Genomic DNA, 13115 nt, shown 5'->3' on the forward strand with positions numbered 1-13115 from the left:
CAGAGAGACAGCTTGTAACACACAATGAAAAGCAAAGCCTTGCTCTCAAATCCCTACTGTACTGGCCAAGAGGCATCATGTGCTTTCAGGCCTCTCAGTGCCATACTACACATACTCTGCTAAGCATCTCCAGAACATATACGCACTGCCCTTCAGTATTTTCCTGAAGGACCCTCAACATGGTCACTAGATGGGTTTCATGATCTAAATATAGATTAGAGTCAGACTTGAGCATTAAAACTCTCTTCTGGAGCCAGCCCCAGCCACTACCTGGGTTTTGACAAATTCAATTACTTAGACGCTCCTCACCGCCTTGCTTTGCCACAAAGTGCAAGTCCTTTCTGTAATTTTATTTAAAGCAGATTCAGAACTGCGTGTATATCAAAAGAAATATCACATCCATTTCTGCATAGCGGTAGGTCATGGTGCTGGACTTCCACCTGCAAATCCTGAGTAGGACTGGACAGCAGTGACTGACCTTGACTTTTCCTCCTGTCTTACCTGCTGGAACAGACGAGTCAGTGGCAAGATTGACAGGTTTGGATTAGGCAGGTTCAGGCACTAAAAGATGGCACTGCACAGATTAATCAATAGACAGACACTGGGAGAACATCTCCAGTCACCTTTATTTTCATTTATAGAAAAGTATGAATACAAATCAGCAGAATAAAAAAAAAATATTTCAAATATTTTCCAGTTGAAAATACAAGGCTATAGCTAGTCCTCCTGGTACAGCTGGGATGACTTCCAATTGAGAGCCCCAGGACTGCCCTGCCTTTTTGGGCAACTTGGAGATGCTCCTTGAAACCTGAAGTCCAAGGGCCCATTTATCCCTGGTACCTTCTATTCACACAGATTTGAACAGGCTCATTTCTAAGTTTTATCTGAGCAGCGCAAGATCGACTGTCTGTAAGACCGAGGATCAGTATGAAATGATGAGACCAGGGAAGGTGAAAACAAAAGTAAAAGTTATATAAGCACAAGCAGGAAGCATCCATAAAGAAGTGCCGTTGCCGTGAAAGGAAGGCACTTGAGTTAATTTATTCTGCATTGTTGATTCTTCATTGAGACTTTGGAAAAATAATAATTAAATCTGAGTTCATATGGCCTTTTTTGTCCAATTTCTTATTTGGTGAATTCTCATTCCTCTCAAGAAAGAGGGAATTTGCAAGAAGTCATCAGGGTCAGGCAGGCCTCTCTCAGGTGCAGCCTGATTTCTTTGAAAGTCAAGGAGTACACACGGACAGAGAGGATTTTGGATGCCCCAGTGCAGACAGCAACCTCTTGAAATCAAGTGGCATAGCCTCTGGCATGGAGAAGTCATTGTTTTGGTTGTGGTTCCTACTGCTGCTGCACGTTTGTGCCAGACAAGCCATCGCAGTGCTCGCTTGCTGGGACTGTCAAGAGAAGTTAGATGAACAAGAAGCTGTGAACAGAAGGACAGGAGCAAGTGTCCAGCTGGCGAATTCTCTTCCAGGTTCCCTTGCATTGAGGGTTCCCTACTGCCTGCCAGTGCAACAGCTGATTCCTGAAACACAATCATAAGAGGGAGAAAGTTAATGTGCTGCACCTCCGCTGCAGGGAAGTCACTTGTACAATGAGGGCTTAAATCACCCAGTAAATCCCATTTAGTTTGCCAATATTGATTTTTCACTCCATGGACCCAATTCTGCCTTTCTACTGCTATAAAGAAGGGGCAACCACAGTGATCCCCATAGGATTATAACAGTGTGAAGTAAAGCCACAATCAGTCAAGAACTGGAATCAGTCAATCACTGGAAGAACCCAGAGCAGCACATATGGTAGCTGTTAAGTTCAAAAGGATTCATAGAAACACTCCCTCAAGGTGCCCAGTGATGTATGCAACAACTCACAAAGCACACCAACATCCCCATAACCTCCTGAAACACTTGACAGGTTGCAAAGTGGGCAAAACGCCTCTTTCTCCATTTTTCTTTACAACACCAGGCTCCTTCACAGCAGGCAGAGCTCTATTGCCACCCATAGCCATCAAGATGCTGAACAAGTACCTAGCATGCAATACACAGCACATGTCTGGGTGAGCAGTGCAGAGACATGAGCATCTCTGGATAACCACCTCAGTGGAACACTTGCCTAAGCTTTTCCACCTTGCTAAGAACTACACACTAACACAGCTTCTGGATGGCAGCTGGCTGGAGGTACCAGACCCGCACATGTTGGAACGAGGTTACTCACAAGCCTCTTACGTAGAGGACAGAAAACCAACCAACCAACTCACCCACTCCTTTCCTCCCAAGCTGTCCATCAGTACATTGACCAAAACTGAACAGAGAAATATCCTATTAAAACAACCAAACAGATCCACAGGCCATTTTTCACAATCTGCAGCTGCACAAGCAATGCTGGCCTAAAGGCCTCAGAAACTCAGATTTTGCTATAGCACTGTGCCCCTTCCCAGATTTTAGCATTTAGTGGTTTAAGGGAATTCCTCACCTCAGTGTGTCCCAGCCCTGACCTTTGGAGAAGCACAAATACCACTGTATTGTGTCGGGCTGAGATGAAGTTAATTTTCCTCGTAGCAGCCCTCATAGTGCTTTCTATCGGTACGCAGAAAGGTGTTGGTAACCCAGCAGTGTTTTGACTGCTGCTGAGCAGTGCTCGCACAGCATCAAGGCTGTGTCTCCAACATTCCCCCCCTACACCAGTGGGCTGGGAGGGGGCAAGATCTTGGGAGGGCACATAGCCAAGACCCCTGACCCAAACTGACCAAAGGGATATTCCATACCACGTGATGTCAGCTCAGAGATAAAAGCCAGGGGAAAGGAGAAGGAAGGGGGGGCATTCATTTTTTATGACGTTTTGTCTTCCAGAGCAACCGCTATGTGTACTGAAGCACTACTTCCTGGGAAGTGGCTGGACATCACCCCCTACTGGTTAGTAGAGAACAGAATCTTATTTTCCTTTTGCTACCACACATGGCCTTTGCTTCTTCTTTTACTAAATTGCCTTTATCTTGACCCACGAGTTTTTTTCTTTTCCATCTAAACACCGTGCCTGCTGAAGGGGGGAGGAGCAGAGCGGCTTGGTGGCACTTGGCATCCAGCCGAGGTCAACCCATCACAACCACAAATGGCTCAACGCTTGCCCTGTGCAGAGAGCTGCCCACGGAATAGCCCAACAGACCCCTAACCTCTGCTTGGTTTATAGTTCTGTGGAAACTGGAATTACTGCTCTAGCTCTGCAAAGATAACCCTGTCCTTGGTTTAATGAGATGTCATGCTCCAGAGCAGGGTTTTAGGTATCACACATGGTTGGAAAAGGCTCACTGTATTTTTCTTTTGGCTTGGGGTCATTTCAAAATACGAGAATCTGCACAGGGAGGATTAAGACCCCCAGTAAAGCAGGCTGCACACAGAGCAGTCTCATACCCTTCAGAACTCTGGGCTGCAGCTTTACCTTTAAAAGGTTTTACTCCTTAAACACATAAGCTAAACTTGCTTACTCTCATCTTGCTGGTGGGAAAGCAAATACCTACTTTGCTATAAATCAAGTCTCCATCCATCCTCTCTCTCACTCCGCCCCATAAGCATGGGCGTAAACTGCTGCAGTCTGGACATCTATGTGCTACAACCGCCACATCTTGCTCCAGATGATGAAGAGCAGCCGATCCTCCTAGGCACAGGCTGAGTAACAATTTCACAGATGTCAAGTCTGTGCTTGATTTGTAGGTCTTTCTGAAGACGATCCAAAATTAACAGATCAATTTCCCAGCTTGGTGCTCTGCCTTGTTTATCTCAAACCCTTCTGGAAGAAAGCAGCCAATGCAAGCTAGATTATCCCAGCTAGCCTCACCTGATGGCCACAGATCTGGCCATAAATCAACGACTTTGGGAAACCTCCTGAGCTTGCATAACAGGGGTTAAAATGAACTAGCATATTCTACAGAGTGGGAGACAGGTGGAAGGCACAGATAACAAGCATCCCTCTTTAACTTGAAGCTTTTATAAGCCAGACTCCACTTAGACACAAGAAGATAATTAGGAAATACTCATCAAAATCTACCAGCATTGCTGAGTTTATTTTAAACTCCGTCAGATGTTTTCCTTCCTGAGAGTCACTCTTGGAACAATATCTTGGGGAACTGAACTGAACGCTAGCACAAGCTGCCGAACTGACAGGGCGAGAAGCAAAGCGCAGGCACAGCGTGGGTGGGACGGCAGCAGCTGTGCAGCTTCCCCGCACGGCCTCCGCCAGCAGCCCCAGAGACCCAGGCCAGTGCACGATGGCACAGGCCAGCCGGCACAACCACCGCTCTGAGGTTACCACAAACCGTCCACGTCTCCTGGCAGAGTTACACCAGCAAAAATACAAAATGAGGGTGAACTGAGTATACAGCCAGAGACTTGTGAGGAGATCTAGGCAAACTCAATACGTGCTGCATCCTAGGCTCTGGCATCAGCCTTGGCCTCCCATCATCCTCTTTCTCAGGGCAGCAGTTGCTTTCCCATCCTCTTCCACCGTTCTTTACAAGCACCACATTTATGCCCTCCATGTCTGGCCAGTGAATCCCAGCCTGAGGAGCGCACCATGCGACCCCCTCAGAGCACTGCAAGATTACACGCTCAGATATGGCCACTTGCTCTAACAGAAGGCAGAAGCCTTTCACAGACTCATGCCACTCAATGGCTGTGTCCCCACCAACAGTCCAATTTCTTCTCAGAGATCACAGAGGTCAGATTTTTCCTCCATGCAACATGGTAAAAGTAGTATATTATTTCTGGTAAAGAACACCAGACCCTGCCCTGGAGGTTACCTATCTAGGAGATATATGGGAGTTATCCAAAAGATCCACATGAAACATAAGGGAGGCTTTGCACACACACACAAGATGAGGAAGCTGCAGACCAGAGACATCATTCACGTGCCACCTGCCAGTCACGCATTCATCTCTGACAAAGCCGCTCAGCACTGCTGGTTCAAGGAGGCTTAAAGTGCATCTCGATTGCCTTCTGTAGAACGGAGCTTTGTCCCGCCACTCAGGCCAGCCCTGCCTGTCCTCCAAGCTTCTGTTACTACTACCCTGGCAATGAACCCAAGTGAACACATACAGTACCTCAGCTTGGCACACACACAGAGAGCTCATACCTGCCTAGAAAATGCCATAGACATGACTTCATTTGGCATTATAGGCAGTAACGCTGGAGGAGTAAAAGCTCACTGTGTTAAAAGTTGGCTTCCCCACTGGCTCTCACATGCCTATAATGAAAGGGACCCACCAGTTCATCTTACAGACCTGCAGCAAGACTCTGGGAACAATTTCTAGGCTCTGCTCAACTGGGATGGTTTTAAACCATCTGCTGAGATATGGGCTGAGTCCTGACTGCAGCAAACCAGCCACCATTCACCCCAACTCCACTATCACTCCCCTCTCCAGCCTTCAGCCTGCCAGGACATGATGATCAGATCATCATTCCTAAAGGACACAGTCCCCTTTTCTTTGTCCTTCCATTCCACATACAGTGCTGTTCACAAGCTCAGGCGAATGGAAATGCCCCCCTCTTTTTGCAGCCCAATGAGGAAATGAGTTCCTGAATATATTTTTTATTTCACTTAATCTGATGTTCCCGTCTGGCTCCAGGGTTTTAGTAAAATAACATTATTGTAAGCTTCTATAATCATTTACATGTTGAATGCAGGTAAGAGCTACTCCTGGCCACACCAGTTAAGATTTTTTTCTTCTTTATCCAAAAGCTTTTCAAACCTTTGTACATAATGAGCTGAGGCAAGGAAGGAAAAGACTAACGTGGCTTCCTCTTAGTAAAAGCCTGAGAAAAGCTCTGCCTAAAGAGGCCATTATTGGCAGTCTTGGTAATGCAATGCATTGTATGCATGAGGCCTGACAATCCTAGTTTAGAGTTTCTAATTCAAATGAACGTGCTTATTTCAACATCTATATTAATTTTAAAAATACTCCTGCCCAGCACTAATGGGCAATGATTTTCTGAGGCAGAGCTGCTAACCAGTTTCAGAGGACGCCTTTAATAAACTATTAATGGGGTTAGGAGTATCAGGATAAAAGCAGTGCAGAAGCTGTGCCTCTAGTGACCACAGCAGAGACTTGGGAGCCAGGACTCTTCTGTTGCTGGCTCTGCCACAGATGTGTTTCACAGCTTCAAGCCATTCCCTTCATCTTCGCTGGAATCTGCTCAATTTGTACAACCTGGGTGGTCCCCATCAATCACCCCAAAGCTTCTTCAGCTTTCCAGGGAAAGGATGCTGAAAGTGCAAAGATCTAACAGTGCTTCCATCCAACGTCAGGCGCCAGCACATACCCCAAGTCCCTAAGCCAGCTGCCACTTGCCAGAAGTACTCATAAAGTGTCACTTGTAGGAAAAAAATCCCCAGTGCTTAAAAATCTGAAGCAGATTTGGTTTTATTTGACATCTGACAGGACTTTAAACCTTAGAAGCATGGCTGGAGTGTCTTTAAAACAAAAAAACTCCACAACTGTGCCACTTAAAAGTCAGTGAGATTTAGCAGACTAAGTGCAGGTACTCCCACACTTCAGTTCTGACTCTGTCACTGGTTTAATACATGAGCTTCACCAGGTCATTTCATCCCTGTAAGAAACTGATGGTATGCAACAAAGACCAGTTAATAAATGTAGAGGGCTCCAGAAAGCTGCGTGCAGCACATTATGAAACTGGGACAAACAGTTCAAGGGAGAAGAATGAAACATTCAACATGAAAACAAAAGCTAAAACTCTTACTTTTTGCTTCCACTTCCATCCCCATAACAATGTAGACTTCTGGAGTCTAAAGCTGGGTGCTGACACTCCACACAGACAGTGTGGCCCTCCCTGAGATACTGCATCCAGTGAGTGTACGAGTGGTGGCTGTGCAAGCAGCCCGGCGTGATGGCCACAAGCTGGAATTCAACACAGTACCTGCAACCAAAATAACCAAGTAGGTTAGCTCAATAACCAGATCAGAACCCTGGAAGAGCCAGACTAAATTGGGTGACCGTAGATCATTAATTAAGAAAAAGAAAAAGCAAACAACCCCCCCCCTCCACGCCCAAGGTCATAAAAACCAGAACATGTGGCGTAACTGCATTTTGACAAGGTTAAATGGGGAATAAAACTACTCTGCTGGTGTTTTCAACTGACATATCAAAAAATATCAGATATTACTGGCATCTGTTTTTACAAATAGAGACACATATTGGCCAAGCATTTGACTAAAGCCAAAAAAATTCTGATTCCATGCCTGGTATCTGTTTCCAGAAACACATTTTCTCCATCATCTACTCTCAGTTACTTATAATGACTTTTGTAGAGCAACTTGAGACAAGAGCTAAGATTCTGTCTGTAAAAGTTTTCCTTATGATGATCTCCCTCCTAAGAGACAGAGTGAGGTTGTCATATCTCAGTGGGAGGGCTGCCAGATTGATACAGCACTTCTGCCCTGCTCAGTCTTTTCTGTGCTTCTGATTTTAACCAAACCTGAGAGAAAAGCCAAAAAGAACTGGCCTTGTTTGGAGGGGAAAACCAAGGAAGTTCAGTAATCGTCTATAAACACAGCAGCGAATTGGGTTCTAGTCTAGACTGGTTCTGTATCAGTCATCATGGGGATTTCCAGACACCTTCAAGTATCACACTGAACCATGTGAGCAGTTTGCTTCCTTGTCTTATCTGAGGGAAAGAACAAGGATAAATAGGAACACAATAGAGCTGTGCTCACATTTTTTAATTTTACAGGGAGAAGGCTCAACCAATGAGGAACCCAAGGGAGGCTCAGGGTGAACAGATGCTCTTTCCTTCAGACACTTAAGTGAGGGGGATGGATGCAGCCACACGCTATAGAAATACTTACAAGTATAACAGCACATGGGGAAATAAATCAACAAGTGCATTGCTGCTTCATGCTGCAAGAGCCGCTCTGGGAAACTCCATACAGTGCTTACAGGAATGGCAGCTCTCAACAAGAAACAAGCAAAACACCAGGGACTGCAGTAAGAACCCCTGGGGAATAACTCGCTTGCAAAGCTGTGTATGAGGCGTTACAGCATGGAAACCTTTCCCGTCGGCACTGTGTCACTGCTAGCAATGACCCCAGCTGGAAAAGAAGAGGACTGGGAAGGCTGATGCCAGCTCCCCTGTGTTTGAGGCACCAGCCCGGAGGCAGAGCAGCACACACAGAGATGGCTGTGTCTCAAAAGGCAAAATGCAACAGAGCTTTCTGCACAACCCTGCCTGTACCCGTGCTATGCAACAGTGCTGCAGGGGAAAACAGGCAGTGTTACAGCCGAGGAGAGCTGAAATGGGAGAGGGATGTGCTTTCCATGCAACAATATAGCAAACTCAGCCCCCTGAGAATTTATCCCATTTATGTAAAAAAGTGCAAACCGTACCAGATTCCACATTGGGAAGAGCTGAAGTGAATTGTCTTTGGCTTTTTGATCACACAACCTTAAACAGCAGTGATGCCATGAACAAAGAGCTGAATTTCAGTCTTGTACTGGCCTTGCATCAAGGCAGAGACACAACCTTCAGATGCATTGCAGGCACTTCTGCTGCTGAGGGGAGAGCAACACCCTGCTCTAATGAAGTGCTGCCCTTCTGCTGGGAAATGCCAATTCTGATCAGCAAAAAGCTGGGCCCAAAACTGCAACCAGAGAGATGCTGAAGGTGGAGTATGACTGACCCCCTGTGCTCAGCTTCCAACTTACCCTCTTCTTTCATTGCCATCAGCTGCAGCTCTTTTTTTCCTCGCTTTTCCAAACCCTCCTGTTGTTATTAATGCTGGGACTGTGTATATCAAAGAAAAAGAGTACATAGCGTAAGTGGCAATGCTGCACTAAGGCTGTTTATGTCTGCAAAACAGTAAAGAGGGGCCTTTATTGTCATACGGTTTTATCTTCATCAGGAGACAAAAACAGTTCTAACTTTGTGTTTTCATATTAGCCGTGACCATCAACCAATTCACTAAAAAGAGAATCTGTATTGTTGCCAGATTTTTGCCTGAGCAGAGTAATCCTACTTATCAGGCACACCCAAAAGACAGAGAGGGGAGGCAATATTCACTTAATACCAACTCTTGACAGGTTTGAAGAAGGCAGTTGCAGTCAACATCCAGACTGGACAGATTTTGACCCCAAAATACCAGCAAAACCAACAGGCAGTTCTTTGAAAAATCGGTGAAGGTATGCCATGAAAAGTTGATTTGAACAAACTAGTTGGAGGTCTCCTCTGCTTGCACTCTGCTCCAGTGCAAAGAAGTCATACCTGGCCTTTGACGGGTATTGTTCCTTCATGACTTTTTGCAGATGACTCATAAAATAAATTAAAAAAAAGAAAAAAAAGTGCTCAACACCCACTTACAGAAGTCTTAAACAGGCATAAATCTACCAACTCTATCAAAATTGCCAGAGATTTACACTTGTATAAGTGAGATTGCAACAAGCTTTTGAAACACAGCAGCTCACAGCAAATGGCAGGCACCACTTTCAAATACTGTCCCGGGAAGGACATCTCTAAGCCCCTGTGTGAAGAGCTCAGGTCTCAGTTACAGCAGACAGGCCAGAGCAAACATGCTGGTGTCTGAAAACAACTCTTTTCAAATACAGTAAAGAAAGATCAGTTCTGCTGACCCAGCCAAGAGTCCTCCCCCCGATTACCCAGACACTTACATTTTCAGTGGACTTACTCAGGGACTGTTTGCACTCTGTTCCTTGCTGAGTCCAGTACTCCACGCAGCCAGCCCTCTCCTCCAGAGGAGGGCATGCCTCTCCTCCATTCCTGGGCTCCTGGATGACGTGCCTTCTCCGAACACGATACGTTGTCTTGCAAGGCTCTGCGCAGCCACTCCAGACACTCCACTGAGATACGACGCAGGGGACAACTGGGGGAAGAGTAACAAATAGAGAGGTGGAAGGTTACAGAAATTATGCCAGTGACGTGCCTTCTCCAGAAAATACACTTTTCGACATAGTTCAGTACAACCTGCCTTATTTCACACCTGTCCCACAGGTGTGTTGGGCAGTTCCCAGTAGCTTTGCTCCCTGGGAATTACCTGCCCAGGTAATTCCCAGACATCCAGGCTAGTCTACATGGGGCCAGTCACCTCCCTCTCCTACACCACTGCATGCCTCCCCTGCAAACTGGGACCTGCACTGGATGAATTGAGAAAAGTTTTAAAATTAGATGAGGTCAAATTGAGTGGCAGGGGAAGAGCAGGATAACGACCAGGAGAAAGGGAGGATGTGGTAGACCCTACGTGCAGAAAAGGCCTGAAATCTTACTGACTTCTCTTGTGAGATGTAATAGCACATGACAACCAGCAAGTGATGAGTTTGGACCATTGCATGGCAGGCTGGAGTTGAGTTCAAGAATCAAAATGAAATGCAACAGCTTCCGCTTTGTACGTGTTGGAACCAATTGCAAAATATTCTGAGGATGCGACTCATGACTTTAAATTTTGGGAACCTGCACTAAGTCATGCTTCAAAAAATCTTCAAATCATTGAGCATCCCTACTTGCCCTCCCGTAGTATCAACGGTGCTAAACTCCTAAGCTTTGGCCTCCATGCAGCTAAAGAAATGTCTTCCTTCAGCATGCAACATCCCGTCCACTCAGTCTGAAACATGTCGGTACCAACCCCTGTGTCACACATCCCCTTCTGTGATCTCTTCCCCATGAGCATGCCCCATAGTTGAGTTTCATAGGACTGAATCTTTGGCGAGACCTATCAAGAATAACACAGGAATCACTTAAGCACAAGAGCATTCACCTGGTGGTCTTTCTCAAAGGCAACCTGGAACCACAGCCGTGATATACTTGATCAGATGTACTTAACCAACACAACCTAACCATCAAGAACAATACCTTTGGAGAAAAACACTTGCAGGTCAGTCTAGACTCATATATGATTTTTTTCCCCGCACATCCTCAGTTGGCCACAGTCCCTCTCCTTGCATTTCTATATCTTGTGACTGAGCTGGGCCAGTGTATGACAATACACCACGCCAGCACCTCTAAGGACACTGAACTCCAGTTGTACCAGCGAATAGGTGTCTTACCAGGTTTCCTACCTTGCTGGTTCACCTACTGGGTGCCTCACGCACACCGTGACCAGCTAAAGACCAGCACGCACCACCTGACGCACACTAAGAGAAGGGCTGCACCTGCAAGCTGCTGTCCACCAAAGTCCCTGTGAGTGCTCAAGAGGCAAAGTACACAAGGACAGAAACATTTGACCCATGACTTATGCTCAGGCATGAGGAATTCCTCAGTTCTGAGTCCAGCTCCACCACTAATCTATCACTAATTTTAAAGATGCGGATGAGCCCTTTCAAATCCATTAAGAGCCACTATGCTCAGCACCTTACAGTGACAGACTTTCGCGCTCTGATTTACAAAAGCATTCAAAAGCCTGAGTCCCACTGATTTCACTGGGAGGCAAGCTGCTAAACGCTGTAGCAGATCCCAGCCTTTCTGAGCAGCTCAAGCTTGATACTTCAATTTATTCTCCCATGGAACACAGATAATCCCTAATTACTAGGGTAACCTCATTTGAAACTGCCCTTGTCTTCAAAAACTTTAGGAAGATCTTTCAAACGCTGTTGCTTTTCTTCTTTGTCTAAAGTCACCACAAACAGCTTTTAAACCTGTTCAAAGAATAGGAATTAAATCAATTATCTAAGTAAGACATTTTGCATATGCAGCAATACAGCACAAAAAAAAGCCAGTGCATTGGACTGTACACTACCCGACATCATAATCCTTTTGTGCATCTGATTTATTTGGAATAGTCTGCTCTCTCCAGCTTTGTCTGGTGTCAGATATTAATGTCTTTGCCTTAATATTTTACTTTACAAATCAGTTTGATAAAGTAGCTCTTTGCTGGCAGGAGAAAGAAAACTACTGAAAAAAGGCTCGGCTACGTAGACAACGTAAGTCAAAGCCGAACTGGATCCTCTACATCCAGCACAAATGAATCACAAGGAATAATGCAGAAATGTCTCATCTTCACAAAACCAGCTTTACCAGACCTCCGTAAGCGAGATGCTGTTATTCCTCTGGTGAGCCACAGGATGGCACCGGGCTGGAGAGCTCAGCGCTGCCAGCCACCGGTACCGGGGCAAAGTGCCCGGCACAGAAAGGGAGCAGCCACTGCCCTCCGCTATCGCCTCCCGATGGGTAACAAGGGCCTAGCAAACACATTTTTCTTAGTACTCTTCCGTACTATGAAGAAAGACACAAAGGGTTCCTGATTCCCAGGCGACTGCTGAGAGCAGCGGGACTGGGATGCAGCAGCACTATCGGAGCGCCCAACAGCCCACCCGTGTTCAGACACCAACGGCACTGGGGCATCCAGCACCAACCAGCACCCCCAGTCCCTGAGAGCCCCAGCAGCAGGGTGGCCAAGCTGCACCTTCCCTGCAGACCTGGGGCGCCCTGCCTCAAGGCGGAGGCGAGGCAGGTTTAGGGGATCCTGTGGGCAGCACTTTGATGCTCGCTGCTCTCTGCCGCACTCGGGAGTTGTTGGTTTGCAGACCCAACAGCCTGCCCTCATTCGCAGACATAGCTTGTTTAAATCACTTTGGACTGAACTAATTTCCCACCCTCTCTTGAAAGGAAAAAGCAATTAAATCACGGGAACGTCTGCCCATCTGCCTAGAGCAAAACTCTGCTAAGGCACAGCTATGCAGGTTAAAAAGAAAAAAGGGCATTATGTGAGCAGAGAAGACTCCTTGAGGGTGCTGTTTGTGGGGAGGGAATATGAGATTGCACCACTCACTAATATAACTTATCTCCCTAATTCACATCTGCACTTCAGCAGAAGACTTGTGTGGAGGGAGTGCTCCCCGGGAAGGCGGCACTGCCCGGGGATGCCAGCACCCAGCCACACGGGCACTGCTGGGGGGGCTCTCGCCAGATGAAACGCCGGAGCTGCAGCCGCACACCGCAGCTGTCGATGCCTTTTGCAGGGACGTGCAGGTTAACACGAGCAGCAGATTTGATCCCATCCCCAATAATTCAATCCACGAGAGGCAAAGGGATCGGGGGTTCTGACTCACTCAGGAAACGTCCTGTTTCACGTTTCTGTCCTGTACCAGCGCGCAGCATCCA

General features: G+C 46.5%; 1 protein-coding gene across 1 annotated transcript in view; it reads right to left on the bottom strand.

Moving 5' to 3' along the window:
- Positions 1-1212: 1212 nt before the first annotated feature.
- The window catches only part of LOC104132164 (somatomedin-B and thrombospondin type-1 domain-containing protein-like), a 14051-nt gene continuing 2148 nt past the window's right edge, over positions 1213-13115 (bottom strand). The window contains exons 2-6 of the mRNA XM_009645413.2: positions 10638-10728; positions 9691-9885; positions 8714-8792; positions 6753-6929; positions 1213-1528 (exon numbers count right to left, since the gene is read on the bottom strand). Coding sequence (XP_009643708.1) covers positions 1411-1528; positions 6753-6929; positions 8714-8792; positions 9691-9885; positions 10638-10728 — 660 coding nt within the window. The 3' untranslated portion in view covers positions 1213-1410. The remainder of the gene's footprint in view (positions 1529-6752; positions 6930-8713; positions 8793-9690; positions 9886-10637; positions 10729-13115) is intronic.

The sequence above is a fragment of the Egretta garzetta genome, unplaced genomic scaffold (genome assembly GCF_000687185.1).
Source record: "Egretta garzetta isolate BGI_Z169 unplaced genomic scaffold, ASM68718v1 scaffold188, whole genome shotgun sequence".
Taxonomy (NCBI): Eukaryota; Metazoa; Chordata; class Aves; order Pelecaniformes; family Ardeidae; genus Egretta; species Egretta garzetta.